The 23516-nt window shown below is 39.8% G+C and overlaps 1 protein-coding gene across 6 annotated transcripts in view; it reads right to left on the bottom strand.

Moving 5' to 3' along the window:
- The window catches only part of ANO6 (anoctamin 6), a 182486-nt gene that overhangs the window by 65121 nt on the left and 93849 nt on the right, over window positions 1–23516 (bottom strand). For 5 of the 6 annotated variants that reach the window (XR_012156788.1, XR_012156787.1, XM_073327998.1 and 2 more), the window contains exons 9-17: window positions 22210–22315; window positions 21483–21543; window positions 18097–18242; window positions 16080–16157; window positions 12642–12867; window positions 11647–11816; window positions 10691–10788; window positions 7598–7728; window positions 6538–6743 (exon numbers count right to left, since the gene is read on the bottom strand). Coding sequence is in view for 4 of the 6 variants with exons in the window: in XM_073327998.1 (XP_073184099.1) it covers window positions 6538–6743; window positions 7598–7728; window positions 10691–10788; window positions 11647–11816; window positions 12642–12867; window positions 16080–16157; window positions 18097–18242; window positions 21483–21543; window positions 22210–22315 (1222 nt within the window). In the remaining 2 variants the exon portion in view is untranslated. The remainder of the gene's footprint in view (window positions 1–6537; window positions 6744–7597; window positions 7729–10690; window positions 10789–11646; window positions 11817–12641; window positions 12868–16079; window positions 16158–18096; window positions 18243–21482; window positions 21544–22209; window positions 22316–23516) is intronic. The other variant, XM_073327996.1, reaches the window with a different exon arrangement.

Here is a 23516-nt window from a genome sequence, read left to right on the forward strand (position 1 = left end):
GGGACTAGACACAGGCCCAGTTTAACAACGGGGCACAATAGGCTTATGCCCAGTACTCCCAGTTCTGGCTGACATCTTGTGCTCCAGAATCTAAAAGCCAAAAAAAGTCTCTTGTCCTTATGGCAGTGAGTAAAACCTTGTCAATGTGAACAGAGTAGCTGATGCATTGATGGGGAAAGAGAGTGGGAGCCAACTGGGGAGACCAAAACCCAGAGTGGGAAATAAATAAAGAGGAAGCAAGAGTGAATGAATGAAAGCCATAGAAAGAGGGGTGGGATTGAGAGAGAGGGGGCAAAATTAGATATAGGGACAGAGGCAAGATTTAACAAAATCGATAAAGAGAGAGTGAGGAAAAATGGATAGAAAAGAGAAAAGGAACAGTGATTACATAAAGTGGAAAATGGAAGGAGAGAGCAGGCAATAAAGCAATGGAAAGAATAAGGGAAAATGTGTAACTTCGAAGTTGGTAAAACTGTATTCGATTCACATTCATGATAGCCTTTGTGTTTAGGGGTGACTTTCAGGGTAAGATTATATTTAATATACATAGTTCCTCACCTTTGGGGGAGGAGTGCCAAATATTCTTTGCCTAGGAGCAGCAGTGTACCTAAGGGAAGTCTTGATTTGAGGACATTTGTGAGGGATGCAAAACTCTATGTGTGGGGAGTGGGAGGGGGTGGGGGGGACAGACAGAAGACTGTGGAGATCTCTCTCATCTGTTGGGTAATACTTCACTCACCAAGTAGACCCACTGTAAAGAACTTGATGAGCAAGGTGGCAGGATCGAGAGTCAGACCCTGGTCCCAACTGGACAAAACTCCCATTGACTTCTGCGGTACCAGGATTTGGCTCTAAAAATCTGATTTCAACTTTTAGTGTGTTTTTGATACTTTTGAAGTTTAGCTGAGAAAACTCTCGTCCATTTGGCTGACAAGAGGGAAAGTGGAGATAGACTATGGGTAAGGAATCTTGTTTTTAAGTTTTTGAGGATACGTAACTACTTATGAAGGATTTTTGTAACATATTCTAGCATAAATTAAATGTAGGGGATGTCCTTTTTAAAACCATTTTCAAGAAACTCTATGAAACTCTACATTGTTTAAATTTACACTAAGATGAGTTGTTTTTATCATACAAATTCTTTCCAAAGGGTAACGTTAGAACAAAAATGCATATTAACAAGTTTTCTAATTGCGGAAGCGGGAACCTGACAGGTACATTACCCAGTTTGAAACTTAAGTAAAAGAACAAAAGTTTTAATTAAATATAATTTTATAATATTCATTAGAACATATAGTTTAGATATGGGCAGACCACAAATTAGCTAAAGGGAATCACAAGGTAAGGTTAAAAAACCCCAACCCTGTTCTCCCCTTGAAGCAAACCAATTTGATGCGTCTCCTAAGAACCAAAATATTTTGGGATATAGTATTTACATAGCTTAATGGCTCTTTTTTACTGAATTTTTTTTGCAAGGCCCCAGTTTTCACATAATCATAAATCTGAACTCAGTTTCACTTTTTCCCCTCCTGCAGAATGATCACCAGATGTGTTGCAAACTGCTACAAGGACAGAAACATGAAAACTAATTCTACTGTGTCATCTAAAAGGAAACTTTCCCTCCCTGAACTGTGGGCTGCTTTTTAGAGTATCACACTGGAAAAGTACAAACCAATAGTGTTCTCTATTTCCGAATCTACACTGAACACAGTTTTCCATTTATACCATAACAAATTAAAATCAGCCTTCAAATCAACAACAGATGCTCTGGCATGGTACAATAGCAGCTCTGCTGCTTGAACTGCAAGTCCCAAGACTGATAGCTTTACACAAAAAAGTTTCTTGTAGCCTTGCAGGTGCTGCAAAGGTAATATATGCAGTGGAAGAATATATGGTGCCTTAGGCTATAACAGCTAGACAGCAATAGCAAAACCAACAGTTGAGTGGAGAAGAGGAGATACAGATTCTGTATATTCAGGTTAATCGATCAGGTGGGAGGTAGAGATGATGAGGGAAAGTTCACATGTGTATATGTAGAAGCCTGTACCTCAAACAAAACAAAACACCACCAACAAAAAGCTTGTTCTAATATTTGGGCTACAGCACCATATCCTGATGCTTAGCAAACTTCCATCCAAAATGAATCTTGAGCCCCTTGAACTGTTAGAGACCCAGTGCAGCCCCAGCTAGAAAACCTGCAGGATCTTCTGCAGGCTGGCCAGGGATCCCAGATGCAGGATCAGGGAGTTGAACTGGAACTAGAGCATGGACAGGACCATCTGGTTGAGCACCTTCAGCCTCCCTTGATGGGAAAGGCACCAGAGTAGTCTCTGTAACTGGTCAGCCTTGGGATTGACCGAATTCTCCAGCAGGGAGGGATTGGTGGCACAAAGATGGATGCTCAGATAGAGCAGCGAACCTGTGCCCCACTGGATATCCCACAGTGCAAATGGGAGGAAGGTCACTTGCCACCTGTCCATGATCACTAGGCCAGAGCTCTTGACCCAGCTGACCTAAGTGGAGTAGGCTGCCAAACAGATGGCTTGGCAAGCCTCCACTTGCATTAGGTCTCCTGGAGGAGCATATTGTTGGCATATGCTGACTGCACCACCCACAAGTCCAGTTCTCAAAGAACCAACCCCTTCATCCTTTTACGGAGAAGATAGAGGAAGGGCTCAATAGCCATACTATAGAGCTGGCCAGACAGCAGGCAGCCCTGATGCACCCCTTGACTGAAAACGATGGGTTCAGTCAAGTCCCATTTGAGCTTGACGAGGCAATCCACAGAGATGTACAGCACCTGGAGAAAGCCCATGAAGGGGTCCTAAAGCCAAATGCCCACAGAGTGCCCATGAAATACCCATGATCCATCCTGGCTTGGGGGGCAGGGGTGAACCAGCCCCCAGCACTCACCGTTGGCACGTGGGGCCGGGTCCCTGCACTTCCCGCCACCGGTGAGAGCAGGCCCAGCCCTGCTGCACTCCTCAGGGGTGAGAAGAGGCGGGGCTGGGGCAGAGCAGGGCAGGGGCAGGAAGAGGCGGGGCTGGGGTGCAGCAAATGCCTTCTCCTGGTCCAGGGACAGAAGGGTGAATGACAGACCATCCCGGCACATGAGATGGAGTAGGTCTTGGACCAGATAGACATTGTCGAAAATGGTCCGGCCTGGGATGGTGTAGAGCTGGTCAGGGTGGTGCATGTCTATCAGCATGGATCCCAGCTGCAACGAGATGACTTTCACTATGACCTTGTACTCCATGCTGAGGAGCAAGACTAGGCACCAGTGCCAAAGGTTGTAGAGATTCCCCTTCTTAGGCAGCAGAGCAAGCATGGCCCACTTGCTCAACAGCAGGAGCACCCTGCTCCCTAAGGACTTGGCCCAAACGGAGGTGAGGTCTGAGCTGAGGACATCCTAGAACATGCAGTAGAACTGCACGGTCAGCCTGTCCATGTCCGGAGATTTGTTGGTTGGCATCAGTCAGAAGGCTTCCGAGAACTCAGCCAGAGCGAGAAGCTGCTCTAGCCAGTCCTGGTTGCCTGTGCTGACTGTAGGGAGTCCATCCCACAGGGTCCTGCAGGCTTCAGCATAGGTTGGATCTTGAGTCCCTTGTGTTTCTTAAAACAACTCGGACTGCGAAAATTGCAGAAGAGCCACTCACTGTGATCCTACAGCCCTTACGTACTAATAATCTCACTGAAGTCAAAGAGAAATGTGTTGGTACTCAAGGACTATGGGATTGATTCCTAATTAGAGGGCTAAAGACAGAGTAAAGCTGCATTTTAAATTTACCTGTCTAGTGGTGATTACAAGTATTATACATTTAAGAGCTGCTGCTTGCCTTTTGAGGGAGAGTGTTTGCAGTTAGTCTGAGGTAGCAGGATTTGTCTTATGGGAAAATGGCAGACAAGTAAATAATCAATTGTGGGGGAGAATGCATCTTCAATTATCTAGAGTTCCTTGCACCGGAGAATGTGAGATAGCCTCCTCTTCTGAGTTGTGGAGGGAAAAGAGAGAGAGACAGACCAAAATTAGTTCTTTGGGTCAGTCTTCTATAGAACCTAAAACCAGAACACTCTAATAACTTCCTGGGCACTAAAAGGAATCCAAACATATTAAGGTATCTAAATATATAGTTAAATCACCAAAACAATCCTAACAATCTACAGACTGCATCTGACCTGTAAAGACACCATATAATAACAGTAAGGATTATGATGAAGACATTTTAGTGTTTGTGCTCCCAGAGTAGTTTAAACTAATTTTTAGAGATGCATTAGACTTTTCTTTCTTTCTTGATGTTTTTTTACAAGGCAGAGTTAAGGTCGTTTGGACTTCCTAACTGTGTGATAACATGTTTGGATTTCTTTTGGTGCATCAGGGTTATATGTGTTTTATTATTAGGTTTGTAGCAGTGTGACCCAAAAGAAATTACTAATATGTACTCAGAACCTTAACTGTAACTTAATAGAGCTATTTTTGTCTGGGAATTTTCCTGTTTTTTTTAATTGAAGTTATTATTTAAAACTTTGTACATGAACACTAAACAAGAAAGCCAAATATAAACTGGTGCCATGAAATATTTCTAATGATTTGAAGATATGTACTATCAACTTTGAATCATTTTTATGTTAACTTTTAGCTCCAGATTCACCAGTAAATTCTAGCCGCTTTACACCACTCTGGAGCAGCACAAATCAGCCAGACATTACTGGACATTTAAGCTGGATTTACAGTTGCTTTGTATCACCAGAGTAGCACAAAGCAACTTGAGGGTTTATCTCAATCTCTTGTCTTCCACATTCGCTTGTGAATCCCCTTTGCTCTAAATTGCCTTCTTGCCTGCACTTCCCTCTACAATCCTTTATGCATCTGCATACATACGCACAGGAGTAACAGTCATTTTTTGTTATTTGTCATAACTGAAAAATGTATCCGTCAGCAGAGGCTTACACAAAACCTTCTCCTTCCGAGAAGCTCGCCACGAATTGCCCTCTTTCCAAATGGCGGCCACGTCTGATTGTTCACTGAATAGTAGAGAAGCCAAGCTGCCCTCTGGGCAGATGATAGCATCATATGAAGTCAGAAGTGGCTATTTTTGCTAAGGACAGCCTGAGGCCTCAGTCCTACTGACAACAATGGAAGATGGTGGCCATTTTGAGAAGGACATTAACTGAAGACACTCTGTGACTCAGTCCTGCTGAGGGGGGAAAAGGCAACCATTTTGAAAGAGGGCAGTTGGTGGAAATTTCTGAAGGATAAGATTATATGTTAGTTTGTTCTCCAGCAGAAGCTCTTGTGTACTTCATAATTGCAAAAAAGACAATTACCTTTTTACCAGCATAGACTATGCATAAGATTTCAGTATGATTTAACTATATGGGAAGTTTGAAGAGTCTGCACTCTTGATTAATAAGACCTTTCGGGGGCAAAAAAAGATCTTAAACCAAGTACTAAATTTCGTAAAGGACTCATTTTTTAAATTAACTTTAACTCAGACTGATTAATAGATTTACTTGCAATTCTCAGAAAACTCATTTTACACTCAAAGGGTAAGTGCTGTAATTTTGCGGCTACATTGTATTTTTCATACCTAACAAAGCTGTTGAATCTCTGCTTTAAGTGCAAAACTATGTAGACGGGGAGGCACGACCGTAATAAATACAATAATAAATAAAGTTTAATTACAACCTAATTTCTTCAAAATCCATGCAGTTACCTGAAAATTCTCAGAAAATTCATTCTGTATTCAGTGAGTGCTGTAAGTTTAGGGAGGATACACTATATTCTTCATACATAATGGAAGGTTGGACCCAGAATTTTCTCAAGGATGTCACATCTTGAGAAGTGAAACTTCCTTTATTTAGGCCTAGGGTTTTTGAAAGCATGTAAATGACTTTAGAGCCAAAGTCTCATTTTCAAAAGAGATTTAGGATGCTAGATATTTAGGCTCCTAAATGCCTATGTCACTTTTAAAAATGGGACTTAAGATCTAAGTTCCCTATAAACTGTGTGGCCACAGGCTATCAAGGGCTGCGCAGGTGGGGTGAGGCACCTCTCTCCTGACCTCAGCCCTGAAGCTGCTGCTGCCAGGGAGATGCATCTCTCCCCCAATCCTGTCCCCGGGCTGCTGCAGTGAGAGAGGGCTGTGGGGGAGTCCTCTCTTCTCACCACAGTTCTGGGCAGCCTACACCCCAAACCCCTCATCCCCAGCCCTACCCTAGAGCCTTCACCCCCAGCAGGAGTCCTCACCACCCACAACCCAACCCTCTGCCCCAGCCCTGAGCTCCCTCCCACACTCCAAATCCCTTGACCCCACCCCCGCCACACATCACCTCCATATTGGAGTGCATAACAAAATTCATTCCGCACACGGATGTAAAAAATTAGAGGGAACATTGCTTAAGATCCTAAATTACTTAGGTGTTTTTGAAAATGTTACCTCTAGTCAGTCTGGCACAATACATATTAATATTTCACATCCTCACTTGACTAGAATATTTAGAGTATACCATTTTTTATAATTATCAGGTCATACTTACATTGGTCACCACTGCCAGAATTGCTATTCCTTGCATGATTGGCTGCCACGCTCCTATATCTTGTGCTTTCTGTGGCACCATGCGTCTGAACTGGGTTGTAATCTTCCAGGCGTCAACTCGTATTTCCAACAAATTATTAACAAGAGCCAGAAGAGGAGCCAGCGGGAATGATGCCACAAATAAAGTGACAAATCCAAACTGTATAACTGCCAATGAGAATGTGACGTACATTGGTGATGCCTTAATGCCGATGTGTATATATTTACCCAGACCGTGACAGAGACAGGAATGCATTTTTTAATGGTTAATCAGAGACTCTTTCTCTCTCTCAAATAGCAGACCTTGTGTGAACATATATGCAGAAATGTACAATAAGCCCCTGAAAGATAGAGAGGCCTACCAAAAATGAACAATAGCCTGTAAAAGTATGTGAGGTGCACACTAGCACAAAAAAGCCATAACTCATACATATGAACTATTCTGAATATTTAAATATCTGCTTCTTTTATATGACTTCTTACCTTTCATGCTTGTAAGTTTATTTATTAATCCAGTGCTATGCTGAAAAGCCTCAATTAAGAATCACATTATTAGTGTTTGTGTGCTGAAATAAGTATGATTACAATACTATTAAAGTATGGTTGGTTGCAAAGAAATTCAGGTTTTCTACAGCTTCCAAAAATAAAATCTTTAAAGTTGCTGTAAATCTACAGCAAACTGGTATAGGAATGTGATGCTGCAGTGCTGGAGTTGAAGATGACAGTCTTCTGGCCCCTGACCTGTGGATAGGGTAATAGATGAAGAGGCAACAGACCTAGTCATACAATCCCTAGCTATAGAAGCCATGTCGTCCTTGGTTGTAAACTGGATTGTCATTTATTTGATTTAAACTAACAAAAATTTCTACCTTTATCCATTTCGCACAAGCTTTAATCTCTATAACATGTTTATACTATCTATAAAATCATCAGATATTATTTATCTGAAGACTTTTTTAAAAAAATACACATTTGGGTCCTGAAAATATTTCATACGAATCAGAATTGCACAGCTGACTTACCCATTTCCAGATACTCATAAAACAATCCAAGTTTTCCAACGGGTTGCAGATGGTAGTCCTGTTCCCAGCGTGGAATAGTCTTTTCTGATCTAGCTGCTGAGCAACATCTTCCGATTAGATTCTTAACCCAGCTATCAGTCAGGAGAAAAGTGATGACTCACATTGTTAGTCTACCCTGCCAAAGGCTGAGCTATTGCAAAGTTCTTGCTCTGGTGCTATAGCCAAGTTTGAAAATTGGTTTTGACAATAACTGAACTACTGAAACTCCTTAATACAAACAATGCTATTTTTGATTCGCTCTTGTCCTGTACCTTTTGCAATCATTTACAGTAATGCAAAGTGGGTGTACAACACTACTATTCTGTCTGGTAGCATGTCACACCCACCTTGCACTGGTGTAAATGACTGCATCAGGTGAAAAGGCAACAGAGAACCAGGCCCAATATGTTTCTCAGACTGCACAGTTTTTAATCCCTCCTCCCCAAAAGCTCTTGGTCTGAAATACAAGCACCAGAATTTAGGAAAATTGATGCTGTAGTTATAACTATTTCTATCTGTTACCTTAGAATAAGGAGCAAGCAGCAGATGAGCTTTTAAGGAAGGGAAAAAACAAAAAGGTATCGTTTGCACATAAATGTCCTTCATAATAAAGGAAGAGAAAATTTCCATTTGTAATTAGAGAAATGAAAATGAGATACCAGCCAAATGCTTTTAAAGATTTGCATGAGGCATCGCGGTTTTACAAAAGGTGTGTTATTCCTTATATACAGGAAGAATTGCTTTTTCAATATTTGTCCAAATTTCCAATCTATCCAACTTCTAATGCATCCCTCACTGTGGTATCTTGGCTTAAAGTAGCCCTTAAATATATCCTGAAAAACAGATGCACTGAGACAATCTGAAACCATTTAATATCAAGTAAAATGTGACACTCTTCCTTTATACATTATACTTCCCCCTTTCTCATCTTACTTACAGTTTTTGGGCCCAATCATTGCAAACAGGAGTTCAATGAAAGCAAGGTTTTGGCCTTTTCTCTTTTCCTCCATTTCTAAGTCTCCTTTACCCATATTTGTGTTTTAGGTCACTCCCTATTTCCAACCCTCTTCTCCACATTTTCTTCCTGGTCGTCATCTCTTACACTTCCCTCCTGTCCACCAGCTACCTGTTTTCAAGGCCCAAAATTTACACTCCCTGATAAGCTTTTCAATATTCTGAGTGGTTTCAGAGTAGCAGCCGTGTTAGTCTGTATTCACAAAAAGAAAAGGAGTACTTGTGGCACCTTAGAGACTAACGAATTTATTTGAGCATAAGCTTTCATGAGCTACAGCTTTCATTTCCACTGAATGCATCTGATGAAGTGAGCTGTAGCTCACGAAAGCTTATGCTCAAATAAATTTGTTAGTCTCTAAGGTGCTACAAGTATTCCTTTTCTTTTTGCGAATATTCTGAGTGTTATCTTGTTTAAAACAGCTTTATTTGTCAGAGAGCATGCTCTCTGTCTCCTAATCTTTCTCCTTCATTGCCTTCAATCCATGTATTGTTGTAGCCAGTGTGTATTGCTTGTGTCTGATTTAGATTGCAAGATGTTTGAGTCTGGGATCATTTGTTTTCTGTATTTGTATAGTCCTGAGCATTCTATCAGTGCTCAATAAATAATAAAAGTCCCTGATGCATATCCAACTCACTGCATACTCCACTTGCTCCTCTGAATCACCATATGTAGACACATTTTAATCTTCACAATTCAATTTTTCTCATCGTAAAGCATCAGTAATGCCTATTACATTAAAAATGTCAGAATTGGGTGGATTAAAAATGTCAGAATTGGGTGGATTAAAAATGCCAGAATTGGGTGGATCTAGTTCTTTAAATGCAAGCAATACCAGGCCATGTTAAGAATTGATCAGGGAAGGAAGCACGAACCTAGGACTTGACTACTGGTTGCATACCGCGAGTGGTGATACATCGTGTGTGGTGATGGATAGGCATAAGTAATGGCAAAAAGAGATAACTGGCTAAACAAACTGGGACAATACTGGCATAAATAAAATCAACTAGCACAATGAGACTTTTTGGCTGTCAGCCTGATGCAGGAAAAACTGACACCTGTGGCAATTTTTTTAATCCACAGATGTACATACACAAAATCAGGCCTGTTGATTCTAAGGGACAGATTCTGCTTGTACTTGCAACAGCGTACCCTTGGAGTAACTCTCCTGAAGGCAGTGGAGTTACTCTGGTTTACACTAGTGTAAATGGGAACAGGATCTGACCCTAGTTTCTAGGACTCCCACCTCCAGTTTTCAAGATAATTGTTATTATTTACAGTTGTGCATACTTGATTGGTGAAGAAATGTCCTACGTTTCCATTACAACTCCATCAGATATGTATTTAAATGAGTTTTTGCTGGTTCCCTCTCTTTGCCACCTCCATTCGCTATACCTTTTCCAGCTTTCTGTACCTAGATCATTCCCTGTCTCCTGACAAGCGCAATACTATTTAACAACTTTGTGTAAGTTACACAGAAGACATACAGCCTCCAGTTTTACTGTATCATATACATTCAACATTACCCTTTGGGAGTGTCTGTCATATGAACAGAGCTGTGAATGTCAAAATACAACTACAAAAATATATTTAAAAACTAAAATAGCATTTTAAACACTTGTTTTGTGGAAAGTCTGACATAGAACAGTAAATACTAAATCGCAGTATGCCATTTAAAGCAATAATAAGGTGAAGATGGTCAAAGTAGCCTCCAGTTTTGGGCACTCAACTTCAGACATGTTGGGCCTGATTTTTGGAAGTGTTGAGCATCCACAACCTGAACTGAACTGAGTGGGAACTGGGGATCGATAGCATCTTTGAAGAATCAGGCCCAAGGCGTTTCAAGCTGGGCACCCAAAAATGGCATCCAAGTTGGAGACCATGGAAAATTTTGGTCTTGTTCTCCAGGTGCCTGAGCATATGCTGCTATTGAAATCTAAATGTCCACTTACTTCCAACAGGGGCAGGAGCAGGGCCTTTGCCATCAAATATTTGACCTTTTTATTTCATTAGGTCACTTTTAAAAAACATTAGGTACTTACGGAAGAAGCACTTCTTGAATGTTATTCCAAATTGCTTTACCTCCCATTATTATTGTTAGCTGTGTTGTAAGTTCAAGGAGACATCCGCCCGGATCACACTAAAGGTTGAGAGAGGTGTGAAAAATGCTGCATAACTCTTCAGGCAAGATTAAAGTGTTTAAATTAAAAAAATATACTAAAATTTTTAAAATTACATTATTTTAACCTTAAAAATAATCCAAGATGACAATTGAGACAAATCCCTTTGAAAAGGCCCAACAGACCAAATCTGACATTGCTATAAGTGGGCAGGATACCAGTGAAGCCAAAGGAACAATGGCCCAGATCATACAGCCTCTCTGTGTTGCACTGTCATTACGAGAAGATCACTCTAGGGGAGGGGGATCTGTGGATGGTGGAGTCTTGGTTCTGAGGATGTTATACCACCCCCCTCTCTGCTGCTGATATAGGTGGTGTTCATGGGAAAGTGAGTGTGGCTGGATCTTTGTTATGCCACAGTGGTCCCTTGTGGGTCAATGAAAACCTAAGTAACTTCAAGAAAACTTGAAGCTACTCTAAATTATGCTAAGGGGCTGGTCTAGCACACAGTTGTCCTGGATTTGGGGAACTGCAAAGGTTACCTTTGAACTCCCCTTCTGTTCTGTGCACTCCTTGGCAATAGCTGAAGAACTAGGCCTTGTCTACACTCGAAATGCTACAGCGGTTCTCCTGTTGGTGTAGGTAATCCGCTTTTCTGAGAGGCAGTAGCTAGGTTGATGGAAGAATTCTTCTGTTGATCTAGCACTGTCTACACTGGGTATTAGATCAGAATAATGACATTGCTCAGGGGTGTAGATTTTTCACACCCCTGAGCGCCGTAGCTGGAATTGACCTAACTTTTTAGTGTAGACCAGGCCCTAGGCTAATATCTTACATTGTTAATTAAGAAAAAAAGATAAACTATAGTGGATTCTTACCTCTTCATTTCTGTATTTTCCTAACCAATAAACTGGGTCTCCAGGGAATCTTACAAATTTACCCTTAAAGAATGCAATGTAGAAACATGAAGAATAATAGTTGACAAACTGGAATAAGAACATCTTCATGGTCAGACTGTTTTCATAATCAGTCTGCGTCCTTGGTAGTTCTGTAGTTTAAAAAAAACACACCAAAAAACAAAAAGGAAAAGAAAATTAATATTTGAACAGCTTTAGTGCCTCCGTCAAAAAATGTGCATGTGCCTTGCATGCTTGAATAGAATTTACAGCACAATTTAGATTGTTTAGGGTCCCTAATACATTGTAGCCATTATGTTAATTATAAGACACTTGTAAAGAGGAAATAATTTGTTCTTTGACACTAAAAGAAAAAGAGCAACACAATTCTCTATCGCTCTCATAGAAAGAAAATCCTCACAGACTCAACAAACAACAAACATAACACTTTGAACTGACGGAAATAAACCATATTAAAATACCACTACTTTACACAGGTAAAGTAGAATAGCTACTTTAATGTAGATGGCCTGGATGGAAAGAACAGTAATATTTGTGAATGGTTGTCTGTTTAATAACGAGAGGAAAGCATCTAGCATTGGACCAGTGACCATATTCCATTTATTTACAAAAAAGGGGCTGTTCTCTCCATAATGTTCTTAAATGTGTTATGCGGTACTGATCTTTTTTTATAAAGCCTGGGTATTATAGTAATCTTGCTTGTTTTGTCTATTTCACAAATACAAAGCTGTAAACAATTGATCTTTCATGCTGGCTATACAAGGATTTCTTAGGCGAGGAGTAAAATATATTTCGTTGATAAAAGTGAAAAGCTATATTTGAAAAATTCTAGAAGTCATTGCATGCTATAGAGGGAAAATTCTGAAATACTTGGTGTAGATATTAATTTACTGGGGTCCTTATTATAAGAATTATGTTGTTTTTTCTTATAGTTCCTAGCGAAAGCATAAACTTACCAAAGTCAGTAATCATGATTGCCACTTTTTCATAGATGATGTTCAAAATCATGATGATTATAAAACTGATGATTGAAGCAGTTACTGAAGTGGCTGCCTGGGGAGTCAGGTACTTCTGAATTGCTTCTGTTCCATTAATGTGCCGTGGCAGCTTTGCAGAAAACACAAGGAAAACAGAGAGTCTGTAGACGATGATGCCAATAACTGACGCAATGATCAAAAGAATCTGAAAATAGAGTACAATATATATAATAGTGTAAAATCATATGGCTTGGGAAAAACAGTGGTTTGAAATATATATTATGAAGGGCAAAGTGAAACTATTTAGACCCTCTTTCTCCCCATCCCATAATATGAGAGCAAGGGGATGCTCTGTGAAGATAAAGCACAGTAAATTTAGAGCCCATAAAAGAGAAGACTACTTTGTGTAGCATACAGTCAACCTGTGGAAAAAGAGATGGATAATTTTATGACCGATAATGTTTGTAGCTACGCAAGCTAAGATAAGGAGAAAGGTAATCAGATCTCATGCTTTGGGGCATATGATTGTCACTTCCTGGGGTTAGAAAAGAATCTTCTCTTCCCAACACCCCATGTACAGCATTGCACAATTGGCAGGATGCATTCTGGAGGAAAAACACTGCATATGAGCCAGGTATTATTGTTGTTGCGGATTGTGGCCAGAAAAAAGCAACTGCCCCTCAAGAGAAACAGGCACATTTTAATTAGGGCTGTCAATTGATCGCAGTTAACTCACGCGATTAACTAAAAAAAAAAAAAAATCACGATTAAAAAAATTAATTGTGATTAATCGCACTGTTAAACAATAGAATGCCAATTGAAATTTATTAAATATTTTTGGATGTTTTTCTACATTTTCAAATATAATCAATTTCAATAACAACACAGAATACAAAGTGTACAGTGTTCACTTTGTACTATTTTTGATTATCATTTTTACAGTGCAAATATTTGTAAACAAAAGAAATAGTATTTTTCAATTCACCTCATACAAGTACCATAGTACAATCTCTTTATCGTGAAAGCGCAACTCACAAACGTAGATTTTTTGGTTACATAACTGCGCTCAAAAACAAAACAATGTAAAACTTTACAGTCTACGAGTCCACTCAGTCCTACTTCTTGTTCAGCCAATCGTGAAAAGAAACAAGTTTGTTTACATTTATGGGAGATAATGCTGCCCACTTCTTAATTACAATGCACCTGAAAGTGAGAACAGGCATTCACATGGCACTGTTGTAGCCAGCATTGCAAGATACTTACATGCCAGATGTGCTAAAGATTCATATGTTTCTTCATGCTTTGGCCATTGTTCCAGAGGACATACTTCCATGCTGATGATGCTCGTTAAAAAAATAATGCATTAATTAAATTTGTGACTGAACTCCTTGGGGGAGAATTGTATGACTCCTGCTCTGTGTTTTACCTGCATTCTACCATATATATCATGTTATACCAGTCTCGGGTGATGACCCAGCATGTTGTTTGTTTTAAGAACATTTTCATTGCAGATTTGACAAAACGCAAAGAAGGTACCATTGTGAGATTTCTAAAGACAGCTACAGCACTCGACCCAAGGTTTAAGAATCTGAAGTGCCGTCCAAAATCTGAGAGGCACAAGGTGTGGAGTATGCTTTCAGAAGTCTTAAAAGAGCAACACTCTGATGCGGAAACTTCAGAACCCGAACAACCAAAAAAGAAAATCAACCTTCTGCTGGTGGCATCTGACTCAGATGTGAAAATGAACATGTGTTGGTCTGCATTGTTATGGATCATTATAAAGCAGAACCCATCATCAGCATGGACGCATGTCCTCTGGAATGATGGTTGAAGCATGAAGGGACATATGAATCTTTAGCGCATCTAGCATGTGAATATCTTGTGATGCCAGCTACAACAGTGCCATGCAAATGCCTGTTCTCACTTTCAAGTGACATTGTAAACAAGAAGTAGGCAGCATTATCTTCTGGAAATGGAAACAAACTTGTTTGTCTGATTGGACTTGTAGGCTCTAAATTTTACATTGTTTTATTTTTGAATGTAGGGTTTTTTGTACATAATTCGACATTTGTAAGTTCAACTTTCATGTTTAAGAGATTGGACTACAGTACTTTTATTAGATGAATTGAAAAATAATAATTTCTTTTGTTTTTACAGTGCAAATATTTGCAATCAAAAATAAATATAAAGTGAGCCCTGTACACTTTGTATTCTGTGTTGTAATTGAAATCAATATATTTGAAAATGTAGAAAACATCCAAAAATATTTAAATAAATGGTATTCTATTATTGTTTAACAGCGCGATTAATTTTTTTAATTGCTTGATAGTCCTAATTTTAATCAGTCATACCATCTGCATTGGTTGAAATAATACTTTCATGTTCAGTATTTTTTTCCCCCTTGTTTTTTGTCATATCTGCTTCTTTCCCCATTTTTATTTCTTGTTAGCTATCTAGTTTTTATTTAGATTGTAAGTTCTTCAAGGCAGCAAGTTTCTCTTCTTATATGTCTGTAAAGTGACGTTTATCCCCTGTCCCCCACACCACAGACATAATACCATAGTAATAAACCAAATCGCAATACATGTTATCAGATTCTCCCAGCATTCTGAACCCCAGCCAGCCAGTTAGTTATTTTCTTCACTGTGCTCCAGACATGAAAACCCAGAGCATAGCCTCTTCCATGCTGGCCAGCCAGCATTCTATACAGTCCCTGTGCTCCAGCTTCATTTCCTATCACTGGTGATGGTTTTCCGGCTACAGAATGTTGTACAGGCTCTGGGAGCATGCAATTATTAGAGCCTCAGCTTTTAGAGATGGCCTTTCTGGGCCTGCCCACCATGTTACATATTGTTTCATGGGTGGCTGGACTTCTTTCAATTTTTAGTTTTAATTAAAGTAGCAAGATTGGGAAAATCAAAGAGCTCCCAGCTTCGCTCTTTTAAGTGAAACGAAAAAGCTGAAAGAGGCCCATTCGTCCATGACATGCTATTGAACTGAATGGCTGGAACAACAATGAAAGAAACTGGGAAGGAGGGGGGGAAGTGCAACCAGATCTGTCCCCAAGGTAATCCATTGTTCCACCTACCAGCAAAACATGTATCTGAAAATGCTGATGGAGGAAACAGTGAACCACATTTTCAAACACAGTCCACAAGCTGTAGCCACAAAATATGCATAAGTATAAACTTATCTGCATGATTATCTGTTTTTCATATGCAAATGTATGTTTGGTGTATGCAGTTATGTGTTTGGGCATGTGTGCAGATGCTTTTTGGGGGCAACTTAAACATCCATATTTGAACATTCAGATCAGCCTGTCACTTTATTGGCTCATATATAGTTTAGTTTTTCATGAAGCTATTATTTGTCAAGAAAGGTACATTATATTAAAGAATAAGACCAACAGAATTTTACCCAGAAGAAGACTGCACTTATACAGAAGGTCATCCGTACACACTTTCCACAGGCAGTGTATGGCACGTGCTCTTCTTGCTGGAAAGAGAGTTGATTTAGAAGGGGATTAATCATACATCTGCTCTTCTTTTAAGTATATTTTTCATGTGACCTGTTAAGCACTTTGACATGTTTAGGGCACAAGAACGGGAATCAGAATCCTGGTTTCTATTCCCAGACCTGACATTTTTGCCATGTCCCCCTGGCAATTCATGTGGGCCGACGCGTTCCAAAAAAAAAAAAAAAAAGAGAGTCCACTGATTTTGGGTGTCAGTTTTTGAGTACCCAATTTGAGAAATGTGGGACCTGATTTTCAGAAGTGCTAAGCACCCACTGCTCAGATCAGTTGGATTAGTGGGTGCTCAGCACTTCTGAAAGTCAGGTCCCTATGTACCTAAGATTTGGCATCCAAAAACTGTCACCCAAAATTAGTGGACATTTTGAAAATGTAGACCTCAGCCTTTTGTCTCTCAGTTTACCTCCCTCTAAAATGGGGATGATGCCTACCTCACCCAGGTGTAATGGGGCTTCACTGATGTTTTAAAAAATCTTTGAGACCCTCAGATGAAAGGTCTATATAACGGCAAAAATATTATTTTTTAGCCAAAACTTCTCTATCTAAAAATGCCTTAAGAATTGTTTAGAATTATCATTGTGTAGTAAAGATAATGTAAGTTTTATAAGCTTATTAATAAAACCAGGTATTCTGTAGCACAAGATTATAATACAGAAGGGGCTACTTAGGGTAGATTTTTAACCATGTCAGTCTATTTTTGGAACTTTTCAAGTCCCCTATTATAAACATTAATATAATATGGCTAGAACATGAAAGCAAAGCAAATGATCAGGTAAACGCTATAGTGATGCAATAACAAAAAATAATAAAAACCGGACAGCTGAGCTGAGTGAGCCGCTAAAGCCACTTGAAAATGTATTAAAAAAAAGAGCTCTAAACTAAGAGCCTCGTAAATGTGTATTGTGTTTCACTAGAATGAGAATTATCCCTGTCCAGGTGAACTCATTAATGTTATTAGCATCCATATATGCTTGGCCATAATACCTGTTTGTGCTTCTCTCATTCAAAGAAACCTGTGGATAACAAAGTCTGGAAACTGCATGAAATGCAACTTCTCTTCCTCCATTTTGTCTTGTTTTCCTGGCATGTCTCCAGGCTTCCAAGAACAAGGAACAATCAGTGAGTTGAGGGTTGCCAACCCTCCAGGATTGTTCTGGAGTACCCAGGAATTAAAGATTAACAGCTAATTAAAGATTATGTCATGTGATGCAACCGCCAGGAAATGTCCAACCAAAGTTGGCAACCCTATCAGTGACGACTGTGGGCTTCTCACAACAAAAATTATTCAATGCCAGGCTGTTACCTGAGATTAGAGGTACCATTTTGTGGCACCAGATCATTCTACTGCAGTCCCTCTGGCTGTTATGAAACTGCCCTTTAGTAATCACCCCCTCACTTGGTGTTATAGATTACAGAAAGGTTTCAGAGTAGCAGCCGTGTTAGTCTGTATTCGCAAAAAGAAAAGGAGTACTTGCGGCACCTTAAGAGACTAACCAATTTATTTGAGCATAAGCTTTCGTGAGCTACAGCTCACTTCATCGGATGCATTCAGTGGAAAATACAGTGGGGAGATTTATATACATAGAGAACATAGATTACAGAAAGTTGCCAGTCCCAAGGTTGCAGTAATTGGTACAACCAGCTGAAATGATAGATGTGATTTCTGTGAACCCCAGGCCTCACATTTTAGCCTGATACAGATTGGTGTACGCTAGGCCTGCAATTTATTAGATCAACATATTGGGTCAGATCCTCAGCTGCTGCAAACCGAGGTAGCTCCACTGACTTCAGTGGAGAAACGCAGATTTATATCAGTTGAAGATCTGGCCCATCACAAGGTCTTTGTTTGAATTTCTAGGTTTCACAGTTTGCAGTATGACCAATTCTAAAAACATTCCTTACCTGTGTGATTTCATTTGTTACTACATGAATGCATCGTGCTTCGTATTCTGGACGTACATGTTCTTCCTGCTCTAAAAATTCAACAGTGTCCCATTCATATTCCAGTTCAGCCTGCCGTCGCTTCCAAAACTCCAGAAACAAAGTAACTAACCAAAGGAAAAACAAACAGAGCTATACCACACGTACACCGGACAGCGTTGAACTCCTATGCTGTAATATGTGAACCGTTAATTTTTTAGATCACTTTTTGCAGACACAGAATATAACCTTTACTGGCTGGTGGGATGGTGCCAAGACTTTCTCAGGGAGAAAATAACTGGATCTGTTTCTTTACCTAATTACTGCTCTAATGATGTAGGTGTTTTTATGATATCAACCTGTGGATTCTTTATGCTAAAGAATGCATAAAAGTTTATTTTTCTTTTCTGAAAACGTATTGAATAGGAACAATTTGGATTTTATATTGCAGTATGGTTTTTCAAAGCAGATTGTTTGGTTAATTGAAGGAAAATAATTTTGGAGAGTTATAGATGTTTTTAAAATAAAACTTTAGCACATATAGGAAACTGCCATAGGGAAAAGACTAATGCCCATTTAATATACACTATAGAGTTAATGCCACACCTACTAAAAGTTTTCCAGACACAGTTACAGTCAAGTCACCAAAACCAAGCAAGAAATAAAAAGAAAAACTCTAAGGGTGAGTTTGGGAGAGGCCGTTGCACGAGCGCATTCTTGGAAGGAAGGCTCCTACCTTTACATGGCTTCACACGGGCCTCTCACACTGGCAGTCCCGACGCTCCCTGAACTCTAGGGAGCACAGAGACCACTCTTTACAAGCAAGAGGCCAAAAAAGGGGAAATGGTGCCCTGACCTTCTATATCAACCTGCAGAGCAAGGCCAGTGGACCAAAGAGGAGCAAGCTCCTCCATCCCTACATCTGGCCACTGGTCTGGTCCCCAGCATAATTTAGAGCACCTCATCAGTGCTCCAATTAGCACCAGCTGCAAAAGGCCCTCAAGGACTGTTCCAATAGCTGGGAAATATTGGAGTGCAAGGTTGTCCTGGCCTTACAGCATGCTGCCCCTCCCCCTGCCACAATCCCTGTGTGAGCAGCCAGGAAATGGGTGTGGCCCAAGAGAGGCTATGATGACTCTGTCACTGAGGGAGCTGCCTACACAGAGGGACTCCTCCAGGTGAGATAACTTTATAGCTATATTGTACCGCTCAGGCCTCAGAGCAGGGCAGGTTCTTCTGTCTGTATTTTAATTGCTCTTTTCTTTAATTTATTCTAAGACGGCATTTTCTACTGATTAAAACAAATGACTGGGAGTCTGGAGATCTGGGTTTTAATCCTGTCTGGCCTTGGGCATGTCACTTACTATAATTTAGTAGTCCATACCCACTTTACAGGGGGTATTGTGAGGCTTAATTAATTCATGTTTTGTAGTTATTTGAGTTCTCTGAAGGGAACATATTACAGAAGTACCGTTATTAATAAGTATATTAATGGTCGCAATGCAATCATAGGGTTAAAAATATATCATTCCTTAAATTAAAGTATTACAATTCAATGAAAATTACAATTGAAATGGCATCAAGACCATGGCTCACTTGGATTCAGTACAATTGTGATGGACAATTCACCTCCTTATGTAGCGGGTTTATGATGAGAATACTAACATACCCTTGTCAGCATTATTGTAGGTATGCAGTTTAACTTTCCATTTATCATTTTTGGAACCATACTTCAAAACAGAAAATCACAATTTTTAATTAACAGACAAATTACAAGTAAGTTAACTATTGGGACAACAGAAAAAAGATCAAATTAACATCAAATTGTTCTAATCTTTGATTTAGGGAATTTCCTGCTGGTATCTTAAGCATAGTATACCTTTGAAAAGTTCTTAAAAGAATCAAATTTAACTTAATTATTTTATTGAAATAGTTACTTTAAAGCACTTTATATTAAGTTCATTATCAAAAGATCAAAGTACAACATGTTTTACAATAACAAGCATATTAACCTTTTCTTATCAAGCTGAGATATTGTTCTAAAATGTTACAGTAGTTGTCTTCTGTACACTACCCTTCAAGGAGCACCACTGATAACATAAAACTTACCTCTGTAACTTTGCTGACTAGCTTCCAAGTCAACATTACTTGTTAATCACCAACAAGTAATTACTCTAGTTAAGGGGCTACAGTTAAAGCCAATTAGCAACCTTGCTAATATGGACAATCTAAAGAGGCTTAATAAAGCGGGGAGGGACCCTCAGGCTCCTCCCTTGGCCATAGACAATGCTGCTACTACTAATTTACAGTCCCCGTCTCTCTGATGGGAGAGGAGGGGTGCGAGGAAAGATCCTGGCTGCTCCCCATCTCTCTGGTGGGAGGGGAGAACGGGGGAGACGTCTTGGACCTGGCTCCCCACTTCTCTGAGCCCCGGGCTGCCATCTCACGCTGCCTCCTCTACCACATCCATTTCCAGGCTTGCTCTGGAAGAAGAGATGGTGGGTTGGTGAGGACATGGGTGACACTGTGAAGCGGTGGGAGAGGGGAATGGGAAGGAACCCCATAAACATCTGCAAACCTCCAGGTAAGCAACTCATGCATAAAGCAGAGTCCCGTCAATGAAGAAATTGGGAAGTAGCACATACTGTGAACTCTGCTACTTGGCCAGTAACATGGGCCCCCTTGCTAAGAAAATTCTGGTTCTGCCTCTGCGGTCCAGTGAAACAAGACACTTTCTGGAAAAATAAGCTTTGACTTGTCCACTGAATCCAGTACAGAATAGAATCAGTCAGTGGGAACCCCCTGATTAAAGAGACACTTTCACTGCCACAAGATGTCCCTAGTGCTTGTAATTACTGCATGTTTTGCGTATCAATTACGTAAATGAAGAAGGAAAGAAATAATTACTAGAGTTTATAAAAAATGGCTCTATTTTTCCCATTGCCTTCCTCAGTCACGCAGCTGCTAGTAGGAATAGAGAGCTCCAAGATTCCTTGGAGAAAAACAGTTCCTTTGCCAGACATGTTTAAGCATGTGGCTCCTGCTGGTTTACCACTGGGCAATTCTAATCCCTTCTTCTTCCTTTTCTCCGAGTTTAAAAGGATGAAGCAAACACTGAAAAAAAAAAAAAAACCCACCCCACTGTTCCTATCTGCCCCTGGAAGTTCTGAAATCAGTCTCCAAATGATGCTAAAAAGAGTTACTGTTATGCTTAATTTTTATGTGTGAATTCCCTTTTGTAATATTCCTGAACACTAGAAACTGAAATAGTTGTACATTTAGCTACACTTTTTGGCTTATGCCTTAGGTCTGCCCAAAATTAGACGACAAAACTGTAGACAGAAAGCAAAACCTTGAAATCGACTTACCCCATACTCCCATAAATACTGCAAATATTAGTGTTCCGAAGCTATCGAATATACACAGTTTCTGTAAAGAATTAAAATATAAACGATTTAGCCATAATGGGTCAGTAATTTTTCTACATGGGATAAGAACGCTGATAGAATGTTGCACATTTTGATTTTAGTTTTGAGCTTTTACATGGTTTAATCTTCACCTTTCCTCCTAGTATTCTTCCAATGTGCAAAATCAAGGAAATTAAATGCAGAAAACCTACATTAAACCTACGAGTCAAATATGCAGCAAAAGGGTATACAACTGCTGTAGTATCAATGTTCCACCACTCACTGTACTGGAAGAGGAGAGCCAGTACTTCAGTGTTAGGAATTTCAGTTGACATGACACACACACATTGTATTCTCTCTCTCTCTCACAAACACACACAGAGCAAATGAACAAATAATTCTGACAAACAAGAAGTGACACAAAAAACATTAACCTATTTAATAAGAAAATACTGCTTTGATATGGTAATTGTGGGGTTGCCTTCTGCCTTTTCCTTCCAACATTTCCCTTTTCACATGTTTCTCTCTTGTACCTTTTATATTGCTGTGCTGAAGAAACATTAATCTTGCACTGGAGGGAGAATAACACTGCTGCCACTTCACCCCATGGATGGTTTAAGAGAAAATACAAAGGCTACTGCAACTGAACTTAGAAGCCCATTTCTGCAGGATGTAAATGGCATGCTACCTTAGAGGATTCACAGGTAATAGTGAGGTTCCAGTATGTGCATTCCTGATCACACTGCGGGCACATTATGATGTTGCCACCGATGTTGGGATCACACACTTCTTGGCTAAAAATAAAATCAATCAATTACACAAGCACGAAACTCAGACTACCATTAATGCTTGTAGATGGTGTGATAACTCGGTGAAGTACGGAATAAGTTGCTAAGTGTGCTGCTTTCAGACAATGCGCCTCCTCCACTTCCACTCTTAGCCCTCAATAGACTGCAGATTAGATTATGAAGCATGGAAGGAATTATCTCCCATTACTCTTGGAGCTATTCTCTAAAAGGAATCAAGTTAAGAACAAAACAGAGATCTTAAAAAATCCTATTGTTCACATTTTCAGGATTTCAGGGTGACTCTTTTACCTGATTTATAATGGGCAAATCCACCCTATAATGTTCAATCTGAGCATGGTGGTAGGGGAGGTTCGAGGCGGAAAAGTGAGGAATTCTCTTCAGGCCAGGGAGTGGCTGCAGAGTCACTTGGAGTAGCTAAAATAGTCTGAAGTAGTTCTAGCTACAGAGGGTGAAAGAGGATCAGGGGATCTGCATAAGTGCAGATCCAGTAGCCCCTTTCCCACCAATGTGTCTCTTCAGGGTGTAAAGGGGGAGCAGAATTTCCCCTGTGCTGCTGTTCTGCCTATTCTCCTATAGAAAGGGGGGGGGGGGGGAGTCCTGAGTTCCAAGCAGTGCCTTTTAGCAGGCCCTCCACCCATATGTGAATTTCACCTATGAGAAAGTTTTTGCTCTCCTATAGGGAGCAGCAAACATAAATGGGCATGCTATGGTAACCTGTGTTGAAGTTTTGATTTTTCACTGTTTTCTTTACATTTTTACATTATACTGTATGTGGATTCAAAAAGAATTGTCAAACTATAAAGAATGAAAAAAACAAAATCTTAAATACAAGTCATTGTAACATCTCATGTCTGTCTTACTTTTTTGCCCTGTATCTTTGCATCTTTAACTTCAGAAACAAGCCAGTTGCTATTCTTATTCTCTGTATTTGTTTCTCCATTAACTTGATTTTTGTTAGTGCAGGGATTGATCCACCACTCACTGAAGTCAATGGGAATCATTTCAATGACTGACTAAGTATCGGATCAGGTCCTTAGAGAGCCCTTTCCGTACATGGTAGCTTTAGTTTCCTAAAAGATATTATGATTTGATTCTGTTTCAGATGCCGTGCTGTATTCTTTATTTTCTCCCCACGATTTATTGTCATTTTCTTTCTCTGCTTTTTAATTTCCTTTTATGTCTTCTT

Source organism: Lepidochelys kempii, chromosome 1 (assembly GCF_965140265.1).
Source record: "Lepidochelys kempii isolate rLepKem1 chromosome 1, rLepKem1.hap2, whole genome shotgun sequence".
Classification (NCBI taxonomy): domain Eukaryota; kingdom Metazoa; phylum Chordata; order Testudines; family Cheloniidae; genus Lepidochelys; species Lepidochelys kempii.